The 23,613-nt window shown below is 33.1% G+C and overlaps 1 protein-coding gene across 5 annotated transcripts in view; it reads right to left on the reverse strand.

The window, feature by feature from the left end:
• Positions 1-23,613, reverse strand: part of Sema1a (semaphorin 1a) — a 525,505-nt gene that overhangs the window by 4,761 nt on the left and 497,131 nt on the right. For 4 of the 5 annotated variants that reach the window (XM_088198049.1, XM_088198050.1, XM_088198046.1 and 1 more), the window contains exons 6-12: positions 11,100-11,208; positions 3,792-3,987; positions 3,601-3,705; positions 1,278-1,366; positions 1,064-1,205; positions 793-995; positions 582-730 (exon numbers count right to left, since the gene is read on the reverse strand). In XM_088198049.1, coding sequence (XP_088054175.1) covers positions 582-730; positions 793-995; positions 1,064-1,205; positions 1,278-1,366; positions 3,601-3,705; positions 3,792-3,987; positions 11,100-11,208 — 993 coding nt within the window. The remainder of the gene's footprint in view (positions 1-581; positions 731-792; positions 996-1,063; positions 1,206-1,277; positions 1,367-3,600; positions 3,706-3,791; positions 3,988-11,099; positions 11,209-23,613) is intronic. The other variant, XM_088198048.1, reaches the window with a different exon arrangement.

Here is a 23,613-nt window from a genome sequence, read left to right on the forward strand (position 1 = left end):
AGTATTGTTATATTTATGTATATATACGTTTTTTAATGTTTTATAAATTTAAAATTTGTTTTCGACCATCGTGGCGCATTGGGGTAACCTGTTAGGCCACGATGGTCTTAATTTAATCTAAAAAATAAAAAAATAAAAATAAAATTATATTCACTAAGTTGAGTCTTGCTCACTTCCTTGCTTATGGATCAATTATCATTTGGTGATCTTTTAATGCAAATTTTTCGATTGAATCTGTTTTATTGACTAGTGACATTCTATGTCCTAGTGGCAACCTTTAAGTGACGTCTGTTTTTAAACCTACTTAGCACTTAGTGTTATCACCATACACCTTTCATTTCAATTTCTCTAATATACAGAACATTTTAATATCCACTCTTTGCTCCATGACGTCAGACAGAAACATTATGTACTAGCTTACTAAGTAGAGACTGACAGCTGTTCGATCTTCGCTTGTCCACCATCTATAGATAAAACTATGAAATGCTGATTAACTTTTTAAATTTAATCTGACTCCAGCTACATCATCAATCCAGGAATCAAATTATCACACTGTATATTATATCATATTAAAAAAATACCTGAAGCTCGTTCTAATAACAATTGGTTCGCCGAAAAACGACGATACTGATTCGTCCATCAGCGAATGTGTCTTAATAAACGTCAGCGTTTGGTCGGGAAGATTCTGAGATTGGTTTACTTGACACGATCCAGGCCTTGGCTCAGGAACCTTTGCAATTACATACAATTATTTTAAATTGTCACAACGAGTTTAGATACTACAAAACTTACCTTGGCGCTATTTACAGGTAACCAATTTGAATTGAGGGCTGCTTGTTCTTTAAAATTACCCTCGAACGTATCGGATATTTCTTGGAGAGTGAAAGCACAAACGGCACTTCCGGAAATGCTATTTGGCGGTGTGGTGAACGTACCGTAAACAACTTGCGCGGGTGATCCACCGTAGACACCATGAATCAAATCGCTGGTTGATTCTGAAGATAGTTAATAGTATGATAGATAGTGTTTTATTAATATATTTTTTGAGTGGTAGTAATCTTACGGATTTCATTGAAGTAGAATGGAAAATCTCCAGCGATGGAGCAGTTGAGACGTGATTTGAGGAAAGACGTCCACCTGTTTCTGAAGCGGTGTGGTCCTCCCTTGTCATATTTACACACTCTAGCTACTCTGGAGAAGACGGCCTGTAAATATAATTTTAGTTAGTAATTTAGGTTTAGGATAAAAGTGTTGTTTTATTTTGTATGATGATATACCTTGCCACAATTGATATATTCTACAGCTGTTTCTCGGAAGAAGAAATATACAAAATCTCCATCAGCCATTGAGCCGACAAAGTTAGGATCTGAAACAAATATATTTTTTGCTTTAATTATGAAATATTAGTAACTAAGATTGCGACTTTGTACTATGCATGAATGAATATTTTTGGTTTACTTAATTATTGATGCATAACTAGCATTAATAATTTTAATTTGAGTGTGTTAATATATTTAGCTATAAACGTATTTAAAAATGCTATTAAACATATTTTTCGAGTATATTGTTATATATATAATAATTATAATTATAAATAAAGAATTTTACTGAAACAATTATAAATAAGATCTATAGCTAAAAGAATAGAAGACATTTTTCAAAAACTGGATTTAAGCCATTGCTGTTTCACACAAGATATTATTTCTAGGAAAGAAAAATAAAAAAACAATGATAACGATGTTTCACGGAACCACTTTAAAAATAAAAGTGATTAGAACTTTCTAAGAAATATAGTAATCATTATTTTTTCCTTTCATTGCACCAAAAAACTGCATTTTTACCCAACTTTTACCCAACAAAGCTCCCATTAGTCTATTTCCATATAAGTATTACACATCATTGAATCATTTTTGACGTCAATGATTGATATATATTTTAAATGATCGATTTTTAAAGTTAATTTGCAGAAAGTTTACATTGAACAGGCAGAGCTTTTCTTCTAGAATTCACTATTATATCTAGAATGTGGTTTAAATTACGTAAACGTTGCATAACGTGACGTGTGGTGATACGTGCAACGTTCGGAAAATTTGGTTAGCCGCAACAACGATAAATCAACGCCATTAAACAGTACTAGCAGCGAATATCGCGATGGTGTCCCCGTGACAATATTTTTTAATTAAATACCGCTTAAAACCTATATAAAAGGTCGCGGAGCGGATTTACAACGTGAAAAATGGCCGCGTGTTTCAATTACAGGCTTCCATAGGCCGATTTACGACATCATAAATAATTATTCGTAACCGAGCAAAAATTAATACACGAAAATAGGTTGGAATGTATATCATAGTATAACATTTTTTTGAAAACATTATGTTTCTTTAGTTCATTTTCTTGATTTGTGATTAATACTAGGATAGTGGTTGGGGAAACGAAATAAATTACTACATGGTAGGTAAAAATGAAATTTTTGGGGGCAATGAAAGGAAAAATAAATAATTGTATAAGTATTAGTACTATTTTATATCATGCGAATAAAAAATAAAACAGAATAATATAACTGCCTTCCAAAAGTTAGCTTTGTTTCTGGAAAATTGTAAAGATGTCTTTTGTTGCAATCAATGATACAAGTATAAAACATATCACTAAGCTCAGAGAGCGATTTTCTGATTACTTTCCAGATCTTTTCAAAAGTGAATTTAGTGATGTGCCATAAGAACACGAAGGATTGAAAGAGGCACATCTTGAGAACAAAGCAGATCTGACATCTTCTTGTGTGTCAAGGGTTGCAAAGGCTTTTAAAACTGTGTATGAGGAAGCGATAAAAAGTTGCTGCCTTTGGCACCATCTTCGCGTCAAGGATTTTTTTCTTAAATGAACATTAAAAAAGCATAGCTATCGATTGCACCCCAAAAACAACAAAAAGTCGAAAAAATATGTTATTGTGGCAAAAACGAAACAATATCATTTCTCAAAAGATTAAAGAAAAAAATCATATTCTTTTTATATATTGATGATTAAACTATTATGATTTTTTCCTTTTTGATTCGAGGAGGTTTTAATTTCTGGTATGAGCAAATATATTTTGGAGTTATTGCTAAAAAAATTCCCCCCATTCTTCCACTAAGGAGTCTGTCACGGGATTTTGTTAATTATTAAAAGAACAAATCTTGGAAAATATACTTAAAAAAATCTCGAGATTTGAGATTTTGTGTCGAATGTAAAAGTACATATATTATATTTTTAAATGGACGAAAGCTTGATTTGCGATTTTAATAAACATCTCATTTAAGTAAAAATTTCTATTGAAGCAAAAAATTGCTACGATGGTGTCTGCTATATTTTTTTTTTTATAGGTGTCAATCGGAAATCCCTGTCCCTTTTTTTACTACCTGCTCTAAATGCAGCTGTGAATTTAGCGTTTTAAGGTAAATTAAACAAAGGTATTTATTTTTCGTCTATTAATCCATATAATTAAAAATTAAATACAAAATACAAACTGAAAAAAATATATAATAATAAATATTATATTTTTAATACTAATAATTAAAAAAAAACTGCATATTAAAATTGACTTGTCGTTTATGAAATGTTACATACCGTTAAGGCTCACTGAGTCGTATTGTTCAGTCTGTAAAGGCTCGCGGTATATTATCGGGTCCATACCGCTGAAATCGGCAACGGTTCCGCTGTACAGTTCGCTATCTGTAATTCATAAAAAAACAAGTTATAATATAATATTATTGCAGCGATAATACTGTTTTAGAATACTTTCATATCAAATAACTAACCGACAAACACAGCAGTCGAATTCTGATGAGGATCGTACGGACACATTGCCTGTCCACTTTTTTCATCTTCTTCTTCATATTGGTTTCCGCGCAGGATATACGTCCTACAATAAGGCTTGAAGGCATTTGTACCGCAAATCATAACTCTAGCATTATCCAACTTGACGATCACTCTAATGTAGTTCTGACATCCTTCCTGTAATACAAATAATTATATAATATTATTATTAAATATTGATTGGTTTATTATGGCACACTTTGCCCTACAATGATTTTTATTTCATAACAATATTCATCAAACCTTGAAAGTAACATAGTAAAAATTCAAGTATAGAATGAATTTATAAATAAAATGTTAAAAAATAATAAAGACTATATACAATATAAACTGTAAAGGCAAAATGAACATGTAATGCTAGCTTATGTTAGATAATGCTTCCACCACTCAATAACCTAGAGTCTATTTGATGATGACTATAAGATTCATTCATTTAGTTGGTCCTTAACCTCAAACACTTAATGAGCTTTCAAGTTGATTATCTTGAAACTTGTGTTAATATTGTATATTTTGATAAATAAAATATACAATAATATTGTATATTTTATTGATACACCAGCGGTATAAGTCGGCGATTAATATCTAAAGACCTGCATTCAAATATATAATTTTTAAATTTCTATCGTGCCGAAGTGATCGGAATTAGTGAGTATTATATATTTATATAATAATCATTAAATGTTTTCTTAGATTTTCCTAATCTCACGAATGAATGTTGTAATGGATAATAAAAATAAAATCGAACTAGGTTGTGCATAGTCAATAATTAATAAAATATATGTAGCTGATTTCACTCTGGTTTCTCACTATTTATTAGTAGTTGTTGATTGTGTTTACTTCGTTGTAACGCACTAGGTTAACGCGCGTCAATATGAAACGAAGATTTACAATAAGTAAATATTCTAAACGCTTCGCATCTGAGATTTTGGGGAGTATTCGTATAATTTATTATTTAAAAAGTAACTAATTATTAAAAAAATCAAGAAATATAAATTTTTCTGCAATATGCTTTAAATCAACGTGACACATGTATTCAAATTGCGTTACGTCCGCTCCATTCGTCCCCATTAAATTCTGTTTACACGCCCGCCAGTTGTCAAAATCGCACGTGTATGCGTTATAAATGTGTATAACGTAATATATTATACATCGGAATTCCCGCAAAATATTCCTGACACGCATCGGCAATTCTGCGAACAAATCCTGCGCTAATTATCGCCTATATAGTTCATAATCGAAATTTTGCAAACGCAACGAACAAAGCGCGACGCGAATACGAATGTGTCAAAATTGGCCTTTATGCTATACATGGATAAAATATGTGCATTTATTACGTCAGTACCAAGAATATATACAGGATGTATTGGTTATTATATCCGGAATGGAATATACTAAAGATAAAAAATAATAGGTCTATAAATAATAGGTATAGCTCAAATTTTTCGATTTTTTAATTGCGATTGATACAATTCAGCTTATAACAGTTTTATTTTATATAACCAGACCAGGCCTGGCTATGAATCCAAGGATTAGTAAACATAATCTCAAAAAACGGTATTGATTTTTTGCTAAGAACAATCTGTATTATTTTGTATAGAATTACCAAATAAATTCCTTTTTTAGGAATTTATTTAGTAATTCTATACAAGCATCAAACAAACAGTCACCATCAGTCACTCGAAGACTCAGATAATGAAGAGATCTGTCTGACTGCTAGACCTCTGAGGACCTCCCACGGACATCATTCCTGCGCAAGCTTCTCCACCACCGCTCGGAGAAAGCATCTCGCCATTTATCGACTGTCGCAATTGTAAGCTAATAAAAACTCTAACTAGATTCCACTAAGCGTCTCATTGGCTACGAAATCAAACCCCCTAGGATTTTCAAACCTTAAAGTTTTATACTGTATCATATTCTTTATCAAGATAACATGATCAGATGAAAATGTATAAAAATTTATTCAGTCAACAATTCATATATTTTGGGTTTTTCCCAAATTTCCTATTAGAGTTTTTATCCACCCAATTTCCAAGAAAACCCCGGGTACTTCCACGACCTCGCATCACTAATTGTAACGGACATGGTATACGTTGGAAAACTTTTCACGCCAGAGTATCAATTGTGTATCGCTCATGGAATTCACCTCATTATTTCTGAAATCTCGTAATCATGCTCTGAAGAAAACTATCAAAAATAATTCATTGATATATATGATATCTCTAAAGTAGGATAAAGATTTTCAATAGTTCACAGTGAGACTGAAAATATTTCTTTACAAATATAGAGTGAGAAAATTCGTGGCAAAATTTATAAAATCACCCACTGAAAATGATGTTCATTTATGAAAATATGTTAGAAACGAGCACTTAAAATAACTTTTTATTATATTATACTGTAGAAACAGGTGTAATAATCTTAATAATATAATGAAGAAATTTCTATTTATATAACGCAAAAAAACTAAACATTTTTTCTGTGACATTTAGCTGGAAGGCAGCTAGAAAAACCACTGCCGATGTCAAAAAGTTTTGTCAATAATGCGACGTTCGCCTTTTTATTTTAGCTGTGAGCTCTACCATATTAACGATTTAGCTATATGTATAAAATACTGTATACAAAATAAAAAATATAATAATCATTTACAATTATGTTATGCTATACTATTTATTTTCAAGGCAGACATTCTTCCAATTTAGTTTTAGTCTATAATTTCAGAAGATTTATATACTATCGAATAGTGAGCACAAATTCTACAGAACACGTACATATTTTCTAAACGATCAGATTTAACACGTGTAAATAAAATAAATCCTCCCATACCCATACGCCCACCACAATACGTTTCTACCACAGCGCAGCGGGTTTCGCTATCAAAGGAAAGGGTGTCCATTGTGGGGGTAAGAAAGTGACTCGGACAGCAACAATGGACCGCGATAAATCTAACGTTGATATGAAGCGCTATAAATATGTATGTGAGCCGGCGGCTGTAACAAGTTTAATTTGTTCCAACACACAAGACGGTCAACGGCGGTCGGTCGCTTTGCGGGATGGTCGCTTTATGGTAAAAAGTAGGAAGACGAACGGCGAAATTATACTGCGCGCTCCTTATCTCATTGCCGCAATCTTTCTTCCCACTAATTGCTTTCTGCTACGCTCCACCCCTGCCGACTCTGGCCATTATCAACCTCCACCACTGCATTCTCTGTTTGCCGACCAAAGTTCAAATGGCTAATATACACATTCGCATGCATACTTCTATAGTAGATTTTTTAGTCAAGGTCGCAGTATATCATTCCTTAAAAAAAAACAGCAAAAAATACATTTTTGTTTTACGTTTATGAAATAAATTCCATAGGTGAGTAAACCATTCATCTATGGCTGTCACCATCCGGCTCCTTGTATATTTATTTTTTTAAATTTATTTATGTGATTCTGGATAAGTTAGGAATGACGCGTACTGTAGTTACAATTTTATACATTCAAATTATAAATATAATATGTATACAAAGGCTTGCCGAGAAGGGATTGGGAGGGGACAAATTCCCGAGGCCCGACTCCAGAAATAATCATAGCAAGATATGTATAAATAAAGAAAAAACCGACCTCAAATAATGAATCTGAACTACAGTTGTTTGAGATGTATGTACTGATGTATTTCAGGTATAAATTCCTTCAGTCTTTTTTATACATACAATAAATAAAAGGAGCGGAACATTGCCTTCAAAAGCACCCACTTTCACAATAAACATTGTTATTCAAAGGGACAGATTGTAGGTTTCTGACGCGGCTCCGATAGTTAAAATTTATTTATAAATTATTGGTGACTATTGCTTTTTGAACGTTTAAAAAATATTAAACATGAAAAGAAATATTCAACGAATGTAAGTTAGTAGCAGTAAATTTAGGTGTTTGATCTGAATTTTCAGGTCGAAAACCTAAGGTAGAAGCAAAGCAAAAACGAAAAATCAGCTGAATTTTATAAATTTAATGTTTGTGTATATTGTATTATCAGTAATTTGTCAATTTGATTTAATGTAGTAAAATAAATAAATAATACATTCAGTTTCATGTGGTTATGTTTTGTAGTTGTCTAGAGTTAATTTTAAATGTTTCTTTAATTGATGCACGATAGTTAGTCATATTATTTAGACATCAAAATATTTAATACATTGATATATTTGTGTCAGCTATGAGGAGCTGGTAGGGTTTATATTATTTTATGATTTATTTTATTTCTCACAATATTTTTTTTTGTGTTTTTTATATTTTTTTTATATACAGGCAGTTCTCGAGTTACGACCACCTCGACTTACGATCATTCGGAGTTACGACGAAAAAAAAAGTTGTAAAATTTTTTTTTTTATGTCATATACATAATTTCAAGACTGGTTTGATAACTGTTTCATTCCAGAAGTAAAGAAGAACTGTGATGAAAACGACATAGCCTTTAAAATTTGATTGATTCTTGACAATGCTCCAGGCCATCCTCCACACTTAAGGGAATCACAACCAAATATAAAAGTGGTTTATTTACCTCCAAACACCACCAGCATTCTACAGCCGATGGAGCAAGGGGGTATTGCTAACTTCAAAGCCCATTATTTAAGAATCACTTTTGCCCAAGCAATTGCAGGAACAGACAAACATCAGACATTGAGAGAATTTTGGAAAAATTACAACATCTTTCATGCAATAAACAATATCTCAAAAGGATGGTCCAAAGTAACGACGAATTGTATGAACGGCATATGGAACAAACTCTTAAAAAGATATAATGACAATATGTATTTTAATAAAAAAGGGGAAATAGATGAGATAGCAAATATTATTGTAAAATGTGCTCAACAACTTAATCTGGAAGTTGATATTGAAGATGTAATTCATCTTTTGGAAAATGATGTTGAGGAACTCACAAACCAAGATTTGGTTGAGATTGTGGAACAACGAGTTGCAGAAAAAAATGTAATGGAGCTAAAATAATTAGATGAACTCGAAGAACCACCAAAAAAAATTGTGTTAAAAGACACGGCTGCAGCTTTTAGCCAAATCAATGATGCTATTAAAAAATTTGAAAATATGGACAAAAACATCGATAGATCTTCGAGGGTACACGGCTTTATTCAGCAAGCACTTGCGTGTTATTATGAAATTTATAGAGAAAAGAAACAACAAACTGTACAAACAAACATGGACATTTTTTTAAGAAAAACAAGCACTATCACTGCACTCGCTGAAAAATCTCAAGAATTAACAATGGATATCAGTAGTAAAAATACTCTAGATCAATTCTTATAAATAAATATTTAGTTAAAAAGTATTTAGTTAACAACTTAAAGTCAGCAATAAAAGTGGTTTTTGTATTTCGCATGTATGCATTGTTTTTAATTATTTTTTGTATGATTTTCGAGCTACGACCTTTTCGAGTTACGACCAAGGTGGTGGAACGAAACCCCGTCGTATCTCGAGAACTGACTGTATTATAATAATACAATATATTATTTATATTTATGATCGTGACGTATTGTGGTAATATGAATTATAGATTTCTTATGAATTATTGAATAATATATAAACTAAAGATTTCATATTTTTTTTTATAATAATATTCTTTACCACACTGTATATGTTTTTAATCAATATCCACAATTTAGTAAAAATACGCGGAAAGTGCAGGTTTAAGAGGCGGATCGGGTCGTGTGTTGAGCGGAATACGGGTTCGTATAATAAAGCTTTAACGGGCAACGGAAAGCTCTTAGAGAAAATTTGAAGGCTCTCAAGGAAAGCTCGCGCTCGCGTCTAGAGAAAGTGTATATTCACACGGCCTATTACATAGGCGCGTTTAAATAAATTGAGATGTTTATCGCGGTAAATTTTCGCCTGCTTCGTTATTGCATTGAGTTATATGCGCAATATATACAACACGACATTAAAAAAATAAAATAATGCCTATTTCGTGTCGAAATAATTTCGGAATAATTGAAACGAAGCAAAAAGGAAATTGTATTATGTAGACAGGGATAAAATTTTGACGTAAAGGGATTTGTCTGCTTTTCATTATTTCAGAAGCCAGTAGATTAATTACTCATGCGGAGAAAGAGGGAAAAACTGGAAGGGGCCGGATATGATGCGGCAACGTTTTCCTGTCTGGAAAATATTTCTATTGTGTCCAATTTGGATGTAAATAATACAATTGCAAATGAATTTTATACCGAACGTCGGATTTTGAACGCTGAAAATACTTTTTGAATTATTTTAATAAAATATTACAGCCTAGACTTAGTCATAACTAAAAACCATGTCATCAATAAAAAATAAGGGTAACTATAAAATGATGTGAAGTTATACTATATATCAGTCATATAAATTCTGAAGTTGAGATTAATACAATTGCACAAAACCTATTTTTTATATTACTATCGACTTTTAATATATACAATTTGAGTAATAATACAGAACAGAAAAGTTGTGTTTTCATTCATTTTTATGTTAACATGTATACTAATTTTAATTGAAACTGGTATGCTGATTGCATGTCTTGATTTTGGCTAAAATCTTATTGTACATTTTATTTTTAATTCTATATTGCATATAATTGATAATGCATTATGAATGAAGCAGCGTTGTAATGCCCAATAATAATTTCTCAAACACCTATGCCTGCATAAGCACGTATACACGTCTTATGTATATATGTATGTGAAAAGGAGAGAGAAAGAGTGATGTGTCTATTACAGGGCACATTACCCGCTTAATGAGTCTATCCATTATTCTGGTCTGCGTCAAAGAGAACAACTTATCCTTAGCGGCTGCTTTTGGCTCTGGTGAACAAGAGCACCTAGACACACGCCTTTGGATGGTATCGTGGTGATTTCGAATAATGTCGGATTAGTTCCTCTCAAAAGACACGTGACGTTTGCCATAGCATACCAGATCGGCTTATTAGATATACCTACTATGTATATCTATACATATATAACAAAAGATATGCGTCTTGTGCAGCGTTAGATAATAGTTTGCGGCACAGTTTCCATTAGTAAAACATATAATGGTCGTAAGAATAGTGGAGTTTGTATCTAAGTAGCAGAAAAAATTTGGTTAATTAAAAAAAACATTTTGCATCATACTATTTTGACAGATTTTTCGTCGGCAAGTATAAGAACGCTGTCGTATTTTTTTAATATTTCCATTCCTTCCAAAGGTGACTTAAAAATACATTTTTTTAGCATAATAACAGTAATAAATATACTCACATCGTCTTTGCCTTTGAGCAAGCATAGTTTTATCAATTCTTCCCTGGAGTGCCAGTCGAGTTTGTGTATGACAGATAGATTCGCAAGACTCAGGTTGTACATGACGTTCCTGTTGGACAATAAAAAACAACATGTTAAACATACATATATGATACTTACAAAGAAATAATTAAAAGTTTGCCGAAGTGGGTTTAGAGCGGAGGAACCTTTTATCGTACAGAATTTTTATAACATACACAACAAACAGGGCTTTGAGATATTGGAAAAGTTTCCTTTTGTTTATATAACCACGGTGTGGGAAATGAGCAAGTTGAAATACCATATCTTGAACGCTATGTATACGTTCGTTGTTCTTTGGCTAGGTTCTTGAAACTCTCTTTACACATACGAGGGGAGCTCTTAAAGTTCGCGGATTAAGTGAGAATGAAATGTTAAGGATCTTGGATTAGACTCAGCCCTTAATTGCATGGTGTATCTAATTTGTACATACCAAACATGTCGATAAAAACAAATATTAGATGTTAAAACGCATATAGTGCTAAATGGGCCACTTGAGTACACAAATACCAAAAAATCACTCCTGGGGCAAATTGACAGTTGAAATGTCAAGACCTGTTGCGATTCGAAAAAAACATTATTTCAGACATTTTAATTCGGATATTCAGCACTCCATGCTCTAAAAAAGATCATCTAGGAAATTTTTCTTCATTTAGGAAAACTGCGGAAGTTTAAAAAATCTCAGGTGGGCAAATAAAGGCACAATTTTTGTGGAGGACAGAATTTCCACAAGAAGGACAATCCTCCTAAAAAGAGGACGTCTAGTCATCTTAAATAAAATTAAGCATGGGTAAAAGTAGAAGGTTTAGTTAATTGAGCAGACCAAACAGACTCATATACTTGCTGTTGATGTGGGCCTTATGTTATTTGTATTATACTTCAACTAGGCATGCTTTAAAAATATTACCATAATAATTTACGGCGTTCTACTATTATCGAAGAGAAATATTTTTAGGATTTAGACGATATTAAGAGATATGTAGTTACTGATGTGAAAGTATAAATTGTTAATATTTTAATTGCTTTAATCCGGGAATTAAACAGTTGCCACTCATAGTATGCACAAGTATTTATATACGTGTTCACCCCCTGCTTCTCATTTTCTGTTTACGTCTGCGAAAAGAGAACAGCTTTTGCTAACAAGCTGATGCTGTGTCAAACTGCATTATACGCGTCGCCAGACTGGAGAAGTGGTGATAACCATGTGCCACTGTAGAGCATCCCTTAAAATGCTGCCGGACTCTTCCATTTTATCTGGGGAAATTTACGTCAGAGACGTGCATTGTCATACGTTTATAAGCACCGCAAACATCGCAAAAGTTATGCGCCTTGTTTAACGCGATCATGCATACGTTACATTAAAAGCGTTTTCCTTTTGCAAACAAACTTTCCTACGTAACACGTAACAAGTGGTGAAAAAAGTTTAAGCGAAGTAAACCAAAAACATGTAATATGTAGGATGATGCACGAATGCTGCTAAATCGCAACATTAAAATATAAAATCATACGCTCTAGTGAAATATGATATTTTTACAATGATTAGTGAATATTGTGATTTATTAAATTTCTGTAATTGTATGACAATTTTCATGGTATTATTATATTACACAAAGAATTTGCCGATAAAAGCAAATAAAGCGTTAAATTTTCAAAGCATCGAAGATTTTCTATGTCTCGAGATGAAAGTGATATCGCACGACTCGCCCTGGAAACAATGCATATTAAGGTCGAAAGTTTACCGAAGAGTTTTCAACCGGCGACGGGTTCGAGACCCACAGGACCTTCGAATAAATGGTTATTTATATAACGTAGTAAGTAATACGCAAAGTAATCAAGTGTTTCGAATTTCATCAGCGATGTGATGCATATTCAAATTTGGGAAAATATAATGTGAAAGGTATGTTTGTATTATAATAATAATAGGCATTGACTGGAAATTCTGTCGACTGAAAGTAAGCTATGATATTATAAATAAAATATATTTTTAACTAATATTCTATTTATTAATTATTAATTAAATTATTTTAAATCATTATTCAGCTTCAACTCAGTCTCTACTGATTTCAGTAATACGCCGTTTTGTTGTGTGACGTGAAATTGGGATATTATGCTTCTCGACCAACAACATGGTTTCCGTAAATCTCGATCCACTGTCACTAATCTAATGGTTTTGTCTAACTATGTTTCAAAATCATTGGACTCTGGTGTACAAGTGGACGTCGTATACACAGATTTTGAAAAAGCATTTGATAAAGTTAACCATGCTTTACTTGTAAAAAAGTTATCTAATTTCGGGTTTTCTGAAGATCTCATAAATCTATTCTTAAATTACTTGACCAATAGATATCAATTCGTCAAGTATAGTAACTCCTTTTCAGAACGATATAAGACCCCTACTGGAGTACCTCAAGGATCCAATTTGGGTCCATTGTTGTTTTTATTGTTCATTAATGACATAGAAACAGCAATAGAGCATTCAGATTTTTTATTATATGCAGATGACTTGAAAATTTACAAGAAAATGCATTCGATTTCTGATTCCCTCGACCTACAGGAGGATCTCAACTCTATATGGAAATGGGCTTGCTATAACCAATTGCCTTTCAGTGTAAAGAAATGTTACACAATTTCATTTTCAAGGTCGTTAACGCCGGCAAAATATTCATACCATCTAGGCGGATATTTTCTGGAAAGGTTTTCTTCAACTAAGGATTTAGGAGTGACTTTCGAAGAACGTTGGAAATTTAGCCAGCACATTGCAGAGACTCATAGAAAATCCTTAAAAATGCTCGGTTTTATCTTGAGAAATGCGCGTTACTTCAGGAATACTTTAGTATTGCGCACTCTTTATGATACTCTAGTCCGCAGCATACTAGAAACTAGCTCCATCATTTGGATCCCAGGCGTAATGAATCAATGTAATGAATTGAAGCTGGAAAAAGTACAACGTAAATTTCTTCGATATTTATACTTGAAGGAATACGGGTATTATCCGTTCTTGTTTCCCAGTGCTTTTATTTTGGGAGCCCTGGGATACGTTTCTTTGTCGACTCGCAGAAGTGTTTATGTAATTAAACACTTCTGGAAATTGCTCAAGGGCATCGTAGACAATCTTTCAGTGCTCGAGCAGCTTCAAATGTAGGCTCCTGAAGGTGGTTATAGTTCTCGGTCGCGTCCACTATTCTTGCCTGTTAAGTGTAGAACTTGAGCACTTGCCAACTCTTCTCTGGCCAAGGCTATTTATCTGCTCAATTCTGTCCATAGTAATATTGACATTTTCTCTTGCACATATGGAGTTTTGGTTCAGTTCGTATGGGACAATGCACACCTGTTGAGGTGATTTGTGTCTGTTGTTTTGTCTTGTTTATATTTGTATGTATTATGATGTATTAGTACTTTTGACTATCGTGACGCATTAGGTTTGCCTGTCAGGTCACGATGGTTATAATTTTAATAAATAAATAAATAAATAAATAAATAAATTAATTAATTTTAACCAATTCTTTCATAGTTTGTTTAATGAATTGTCCTTCAGCATATGGACGTTTAGTATGAAATACGTTAAGATATAATAAAATCAGTGCAAATGATAGTATAATCAGTATCAAAAGATGATATGAAAAAAATGCTAATATCTTATTGTATAATTAATAGCACATATGAAAACATTGACTCTTTTTTTCATTATCTCGGAAACAAATCAATGTCAAAGACTTAATAATATAATTATTTTTAAGTCACTGATCCTTGAATTTTTATTTAGTTGTGAACCGTAAAATTATAGAAGAAATGAAAATAAATATTGGTAATTCCTGGAGTTGGTCATAAAACTTTTGGCAAAAATAATCGGATTGAAATTCAAAAATCTGTCTCAAAAATTTAGTGAATTGAAAGCACTAATTTTTTTCACTAAAACTACTCGTTGATTTCAGAAAATTAAACTGTTTTTTGAAATCAATGTTAATTCACATGTATGGTTGTACGGCCAACATGTAAACGAAGCGGAGGGTTCGGCTTTTGGTGTGTTTATTGGCCCGGCATAATATAAAATGATTACAGCCGAAAACAAATGTGTAAAAGCTGTAGCCGTTATGCAAATCCGGACAGAAGCTATTGCCCCGAGCAACAACCGCTCCGATGCTCATTTAACCTGGAAAATGGATTTTCCGCTTTCACTTGCCGTAGGGGCGGGGTGGATGGAGGGGAGGAGTGGCTGCGGCGGTTGTTTTTCTTGGCAATTTTACCGAATGGTTGTTTCGCATCATTGTTTTTAATTAATGTGAAAAGGGTATCGCGCCGGGGAATGTGGGTCAGTCGCTTCTCTGGCGGAAGGAAGCCGGAAGTGAATTGAATACGGAGACTGCCTTCGTTAGGCGCCACTATTGCGAATTTCCTCGGATGCCTGCCACGGTGGCGCGCTTCCGTTCTATTTTTACTGTCCCTAAATTAATCGCATACAATTATAACGGCGCGAAAGTCTAACACTTGCATAGATTTTCTTTAAATTTATTTGGACAAGATTACACCACATCATATAGTCTAGACCTAGAGCTTCATTATTCTATCAACTGAATCTGAAAGAAGAACATTTGATACAACTAACAGTAAACACCAGAGAGGATGCGAGCTTTCAGATTCAAAAATTGACTTTGGTTAGTTAAAATCAGGTTGTTTTTCAAGACTAGATATGGTTCCTTATTTCATTTCAAACGGTTGTAAAATCAGAAATATATTACAAACTTTCTTTAAAATAGATTTTATAGAGGATTGTGAAATACTTGAACTGAACATCTATGTGCGTGGTCATTAGCTAATAGATTACCATTTAGCATAAAAAATGTCATTCAGTGATATTCTAGAGCAAAGCTAGATGTACAATTTATTATAAAATGGATAACAATGTGCTTCCAACAAAAGTGGTAACCGATTTGTGTGTCCGATTTCAAAAAGACTTGCAGATTAAATCAGCATATAGCAAACATATGCGATAAAGTTTCAAAGATGTTGAGATTTGTCTTGCTTGAGGGCATTTTGTAACTTGAATGCTTCGTCGGTCTGGTTGTCAACTAATACAACCGATTCATTTTTAATAGAAAGGGTCCAAAAAAAGTTTCTCATATTCCTGTACAAGATGGAATATACATATTATCCAATTTTATTTTTCACAAATTCTTACAAGGTATGCTAGGATGTGATTCTCTCATGTCGCGTGTAAGCATTTTTTTCATGGTGCTTCTAGAGTATATTTTAATCTTGGAATAATATTATTGATTGATTGGAAGTTTGTAAGATATGAATTTAATGGCAAGTTATATGATATTTTTTAGGAAATAAATATTATGATTTTATTATTTATCAATACATTACTTTAATCCTTTTTACTTAGGCTTTATAGTTATTAAACACTCTTTATAAATTTTGTGTACATATAAATAGTTGCGCAATATTTAAAAAAAAAAATAGTTTTATTATTGCAAGAATGTACGGAATCTATACTATAGGCAAGTTTTGTTATCATTTATTCGGCTATCGCATAACTTTTATAAGCTTTATTTCACTATGATTGAGTTGATGTAACACAGATTAATAATGTATATGTAAAATTATGCACAAAAAAGAAAAACTTGTACAGTGTTATTTATGTAATTCAGGTAACTTGTTAGTACATCACAAATGAACATATGATCTTTTATGCCATAATAAGAACTTTTATTTACTGCAATTTTGCCGACGCTCAAATGGAAAATGTGAAGGAGAAAGAAAGGCAAAATAACTATTGGTCGCAATTTATAGGATCTGTCTACAAAGTTTTATATCTGGATGTGCTCGTTGTTGTGTGTGTACGCGCATTATCGAAGCGATTTTATGGCTGAGAGACTCTAAGAGGCAGAGGGGACGTTGGACATCCAAAGCCGCGGCTGCAGACGACGAAAGTGGTATGTACGAGCAATATCGAGAAAGATCTGGGACCGAGAGGGGGAATGGACGAAACGGGGGCAAATCGGGAAGGGGTCGCAATCCGTCACGCCTGGATACACACGCCTGTCACTCGGAGGAAGATGGATGTCGGGAATAATGGAAGGATACACAATTAAAGAAGAGAAAGTTTTTCCTTATCACAGCAAGTCATTAAGTGTTATCAGCAGAAGATTTGTATGAAAAGATATTGGTTTTGTTGGGTTCGAAGAAAAATAAAATAGGAGACATGCTAGTGAATTGACAATTTTTTGTTCGATTTACATTGATAATTTAAGATAATGCAACAATTATCGAATTTGATTTATGTGACACATATGAATATCTAAGACGATATTATATTTATATTGTACTAAAAGGTACTGAATGGAATAAAACATTTTTCTTCTATATTTACCAAGCTCCAGATTTTTGTCTCAGTTACGCAGTCACGCTTTATGACCCTAAGACTAATGTTTAACGATCGATGATCTTTATGGACAATGTTAAGAAACGGTTACCTAAAGATCGCATCAGATTATACTATACATAACTCTACTAAATCATTAGAAAGCAGTCTAGAATTTTGTAAAAGTTATATTGAAACCACTCCTATAGCTAATACATTCGAATGACGTCTTCCTAGCAAAGCTCCTAAAACATTCTCGTGTGCTCTCTGTTGTTTCCCAAACGATACTTGCATCTTGATAAAATAATTACCTTATAAATAACAAGTTAATTGTCCCAATAGCAAGCAAGTAGGTACATTTTTAGTACCTTTTTCAGGGACCGCAGACGAAACCTTCAGACAAGCTCCGCAGCCGCAAACTCGGTCCCGGTGGCTAATGGCCATTGCCTTGCGCAATTACAGCATCCCATTTTTCCTCACTTTTCGCCGGTTAATTCCGTTATTCCCCTCTCCACTGCCGGGTTAAACTTCGCCGTATTTATCTTGGACCGAAAGTATCCACGGATTAGTCGAGCCGGCGAAACTTGGCAATGATAAACTCGATGCCCATTTCTTTTTCGGTTCGCGCCCATATCGGGTCCGCTTAATCAGCAAAAGTGCAAAGTTCGTTTGCAGGAACAGAGATTTTATGAGAGCAAAGTTTGTTGTTCGAGTATTGACTCATAAGTCAGGTAAATAAACTACCCGAAGAGCCTTTTAGTCTTTGGCGTCTCGAACTTTTACACACCTTTCTTGATCAATTAGTGTCGCAGATACGGGGGGACTTTTTGTTTTTTTAGAGGGGAGTTTTCGGTAAGCGCAAATCGAAATTTATTATTATTATTTATATTAGGCTTATTGAACGATGATGCAAATAATTGAAAGCAAGAAAGAGCACTCTTCGGTAGCCAATTAGGGATGCAAGAGGAGTGAAACAAAACTGGAGTTAATCTGCTGTTAGATACGAACAAAGTGAGATAGAACCAAGAGACATGACAGCTAGTCTCCTTACCTGTGTTCACTCTTTGCCGGCGGCCCACCCGGGAAGATGTGAAACTTTTAATGGAGTTAAGTTTAAGTAGTATACTGTAAAGTGTACCCCTAAGCAAGACTCGTTCTGCATTCAGTGATTAAGCGCATAATGGATATGACAAGAAATGCGTGATGTGCATATTTAATAGGCGCTGAAAATATTATATTAGGCTGCAAGTATAATAAGCTTTTAATGGAAAAGTTGGAGTTTGATATATGTATTAATTAAACTGCATATGTTAGTTAAAATAAATTTTAATTGAAACGGAATATTAAAATGAATAAAATTGCCAAGCTTCCAAAAGTACATATAAACATATATATGAAAAAAGCCTAGCTTAGAGGAATATTACATTAAAATGTAATTAAATTAAAAAAAAAAAATTAAAACTAATGTTTAAATTAGGAAGTGCCTTAACTTCCTAAACGAAAAATGACAGTTATCTTTCACTAGAGATATTTCGCTCATGTGTAAAGAGTATTTTCAAAACGTCAGCGTATAGTAAGAAATACTTATAAGCAGAATTAAAAGTTATGGTAATCCTTTTAGTGCAAAAAATAAATAACAGATTGACAACGCTTTTCTTAATTATTAGGAAAAAAAGAAAAAGATCATCGGAATACCCTTCGATTTTTATTTTATATGGCTGTTAATGTTTTGAAGCAATTTCAATTTATTTTTTATTGTTTTTTTGGTTTTTACTTAGGATACAAGTATATAGAACGCAACCTAATTACATATTCAAGCGTATGTCAAGCGCGAAAAAGCCATTTGGTCAGAATATAAAGGCGAAAAAATAAAATGTTGGTGTCCTTCCAATCAGATGAGACAATAGGAGTTTTCAATTGAAGAACAGTCGAACAATCTGTAAACGTCTTACTTGTAAAAGTTTAACAATGTAAAAATTCTCTCGAAATAACCAACTGATCAAAATTATAAATACTGCGATATATTCAATACAGAAAAAATACATTCACTGGCCAAACCGCCAATTTATTGGAGCCCGCTGTACAGAGCAACCAGGGAGAAGGAGAGGAGGTACAGAGGCGTAGTACCATGCAGCTCCATCTGTCAGATGTCACAGTAATGGTCGTCGTTAAAATGGAGCATTGGCAAAGTGCGCCGGGGCATCGATTGAAAATTGTATCGCATTGTGGCCCGAAGCTGTACAACATTTGTCTACGTCAATATAACATTCAGGTGCTATACATTATGCAGGTGTCGAGCCACTAATGCAAATGCATTCTGCTGCCATCCGTTACTCCAAATAAGCCACTCGGCGTCTGAATACCGGAGCGTGAAGCACGCGCGCGTATGCAAATTTGTTGAAAAAGTAAGATCAGTGTTAAGGTAATTTCAGAAATATACATAATATAAATCAAAAAGCACCAACAACAGCAATTGACATACATATCGATACATACAAAAGGCAAATTATTTAATAAAAATATATGCATTTTGTATACCAGTTCTCACCCACAGAAAACCATAGTTCTTATAAAATTTAAAAAATAACATAATTAAAAAGTACATTGGCGTAATATACGATGGAATGACAGCCATTGTTATTAAAACTTATAAAGGCACAAGTTGCTTGTGACAGCCCTGGCGACGTTGAAAAGTTAACATTTAATTTTCGTCATTTTATGAATGCTATAGAGTGGTGGTAATTTTAAATGTTTTTTTATAGATAGTTCTATATACCAAAAGTCTTGTAATATCATTTCAAAGCACAGATGGGAGTTTTTGCGAGAGCTTCGTAGGAAGCTCTAAACAAATAGATTAAAGGTGCAAGGTGGATGCTGCCAATTTTCCATAGAAACTGTAGAACACAATACTATTGGCTAGCTCTAGCCTTATCTTGTTGATTGCTTCTTTCTTGATTAAGTAGAATCGATAGTTTAGTTAGATGGCAGCAGCACTGTAAGATATCATCCCAATTCCACCAGATACGCAAATCTTTTTTGAGTGCAATGAGTCACACCGCCTATAATAAATTAATTTTTTAACTAGCGTTGTTATACAGTATCCACATTTTATCTCTATTGACGAATCATTTAAGAAAAACTCGTTTATATTACGTTTAAGTATACAATTGCATGAATAAATTAGGATCACTATTTTTTTATCGTGCAATTGACGACATACTTATGTATCAATTTTTATGACCATCCCAAGTTTTCGTAAATATTTCTAAACAATGGTGGTAGTATTGTTTAGTGTCCTATAAATTTTACGTGTCATCAAATAGTGGTCACTATCAATCATTGTCTTGATTGTACACACTTGTATGGAGAGAGATGCATCGTTGATATTAAAATTCCTCTTTATAAATCTCCAAAATGCGTCTTTTCTTTTGTGGTCAAGTGTCACATCTCTGGCCACAAAAGAGGACAACTCTGGCGAATCACAGATGAGGATATTTGCGGCCAAATGCATCGCTTCACAGGCCCACAAAATATGTTTACGATTTAAAAATAAACGGTTCAGATAGCTATTCCGGCGATCGGTAAGCAAAGGGTAGAAGACAATAGTATTGTGTGCAGTGCGAAAGTATTAATAATCGCGCAACTTTTCCAAACAAAGATTAGTTTTTACAGCGGTACTTATAAGCGATAAATGTGCAATATTCACAATTATTAACGCAATTATTTGGTAACAATATCTTTTTTTCATTGTTTTAAAAAAACTGTTTGTGACATGTTTCGCTTAAACTCGCAAAATTGAAAAAAACCTATGGGATTCGAACCCAGAACTTTCAGGTCAATAGTCAGGAACTTATTGATATTTTTAAATGCATTTCTTTTGAATAAATACATATGTAATGTTGTACTAATTTTGCAATATATATGGTGAAAACAAATAGATTGAGTTGAGGCTAATTTCCCAACGATAATACGAGAAGTTTGATTGATAATTCAATATGTACGTGTTTGTTTATGCATATGAGTATTGTTATTTGTTGTGAAGCGATTGCTTCAATTTGAATACGGACACGTGATTGCCTTGATTAAATAATTGCTTGAAATTTAATGTATTTAATTATTCAATAGCAACGATAAATTCATTTATATTAATAATGGCGAATTAATTTAAATTACGACTCAGTTAACAGAATTCATAGAAAACGTTTATGGTGTGCTGGGAAATATAGATTAAACGATGTAAAAGTATCTCTTTTCAAATTATACTGATCACTCGTGTGTATATATAGATATTTAAAAAGAATAATTTTAATTACAGCGATTTTCAGACTTACTGATCAATAAAAAGGATCACAGTATAATTTGTTCAATTCGAATAAAGCAACCGTCAAACGTTTTAAAATCACTAATATTACTATTTAAGTTGAATATAATTTAGTGGATTATTTTTAGAATATATTTATAGTTACAAATACAATATTACAAAACTACACTTAACAGCAAATCATGGGTTAGTTTGTCGATTTTAGATAGCCTTGCTGTCACAATGAAAGCGTCGCGAAACTAAAGTAAATTACCTCAAATGGGGTAAAAATAAAATTATTTGGGTCAATCAGAAACAGGACGAGACAATTATATTTTTTCGACCCTGAAGGATTGACAGCAAGAAGGCTTTCCAAGTTGCATGTAAAAAGCGATACAAACGCCATCTGTTCTATATTTGTTAATAATGATTTTCATCTCTTATGTACATATAAATAAAGTTTTGAAAAAATCAATTGAACCCCAAAGACAGTATCAAAATTAATTTTACATTAGATGGTATAAGAAAATAAAATTCTTTAGTTGCAATTAAATTATAAAATTATTATATAGAGTAAATTTATTACGGTGTTCCACTATTTGACCAATGCTATATATAGCATTTATTTAAATGAATACGCAAATGAAAAATAAATTAATTGCGCAACATCACTCTTAACCGCGACCCGTGCCACAGAGTTTAACCGCCCGTTTAACAATGGCTTTTGCGTCCGAGAGCCGCATTATGTATGATGATATTTGAACGCGTGTGTATACAGTATATGATAGAAGCATAAACGACGAGGGTATTTGTTAAATAATTGAACAAAGCTAGTATCTCTTAAGGAGGGCATTGTAGTATGTCGAAAGGGGGTCGGTGCCCGTTTTGTGGCAGGGAGCAATTCGCGCCCCGACGTCTATATTATTCAACGAACAGTCGCCGGCTTATCTCTTTCTCTGTCTCCCTGCTCTTCTGGCTGCGATGATGCTTTCAGGCTTCAAGAGTAGCTGCTTCAGATAGTGTTTCTTGCACTCGGATTCAATTTAATCAGGTGTCATTTCGTGTGTCTGTCTGCGAGTTTCCCGATGGCTGAGTACGATGTTTCGACGTTATCTCGCGGACCTTGTCCGTTTGTATTTCAATACAAGTAGCTGTTTGTATAACAAGTGTTGTATGAACAAGTTTCATGAATAATAATGATCATTATTATAGCTTTATTTTGGATGAGTTGCAATTTAGAAAAAAATATTGTCTGTATAATAAGATTATCGCGCATCTTCGATTAAATATCGGTCTGAGGGCCTCATTGACAGCAAACACTTTATAGCAAAGTTCAACTTAAATTTAACCTTTGAGTCCAGGTGTAAGCTCAGGTATTTAACGCTAGATTTCCATTCTACTATTACTGTCCTATTCACTTTGAAGAGGCGGTTGCAAAGTTTGTCTACGTTTCATAAATACATTTCACTTTCTGGCTGCTAATAATTTTCCACCTCACGTAATATGTGTTCTATAAAAATAGAAGTGCCTGATGCACGTATAATTACTTGTTATATAATATTTTAATTGAACATTTAATATTAATTGATTGATTACACTGTATGTGTGGTAGTATTAGTTATATTAAAAAAAAACACAATTTTAAGAACTTATTTTAACCGTTTTGAAATTTTATATTATTATCTTCATACCGAATGATTTATACAAACAATTAAAATATATATTCACGTGCGCAATTTACCTCTGACGATAGTTCAAAGGTCGGATAGACAAAGTTAATGAAGGGTGCGAAT

Source organism: Plectrocnemia conspersa, unplaced genomic scaffold (assembly GCF_051122295.1).
Source record: "Plectrocnemia conspersa isolate PC_06_02 unplaced genomic scaffold, ASM5112229v1 ptg000011l, whole genome shotgun sequence".
NCBI lineage: Eukaryota > Metazoa > Arthropoda > Insecta > Trichoptera > Polycentropodidae > Plectrocnemia > Plectrocnemia conspersa.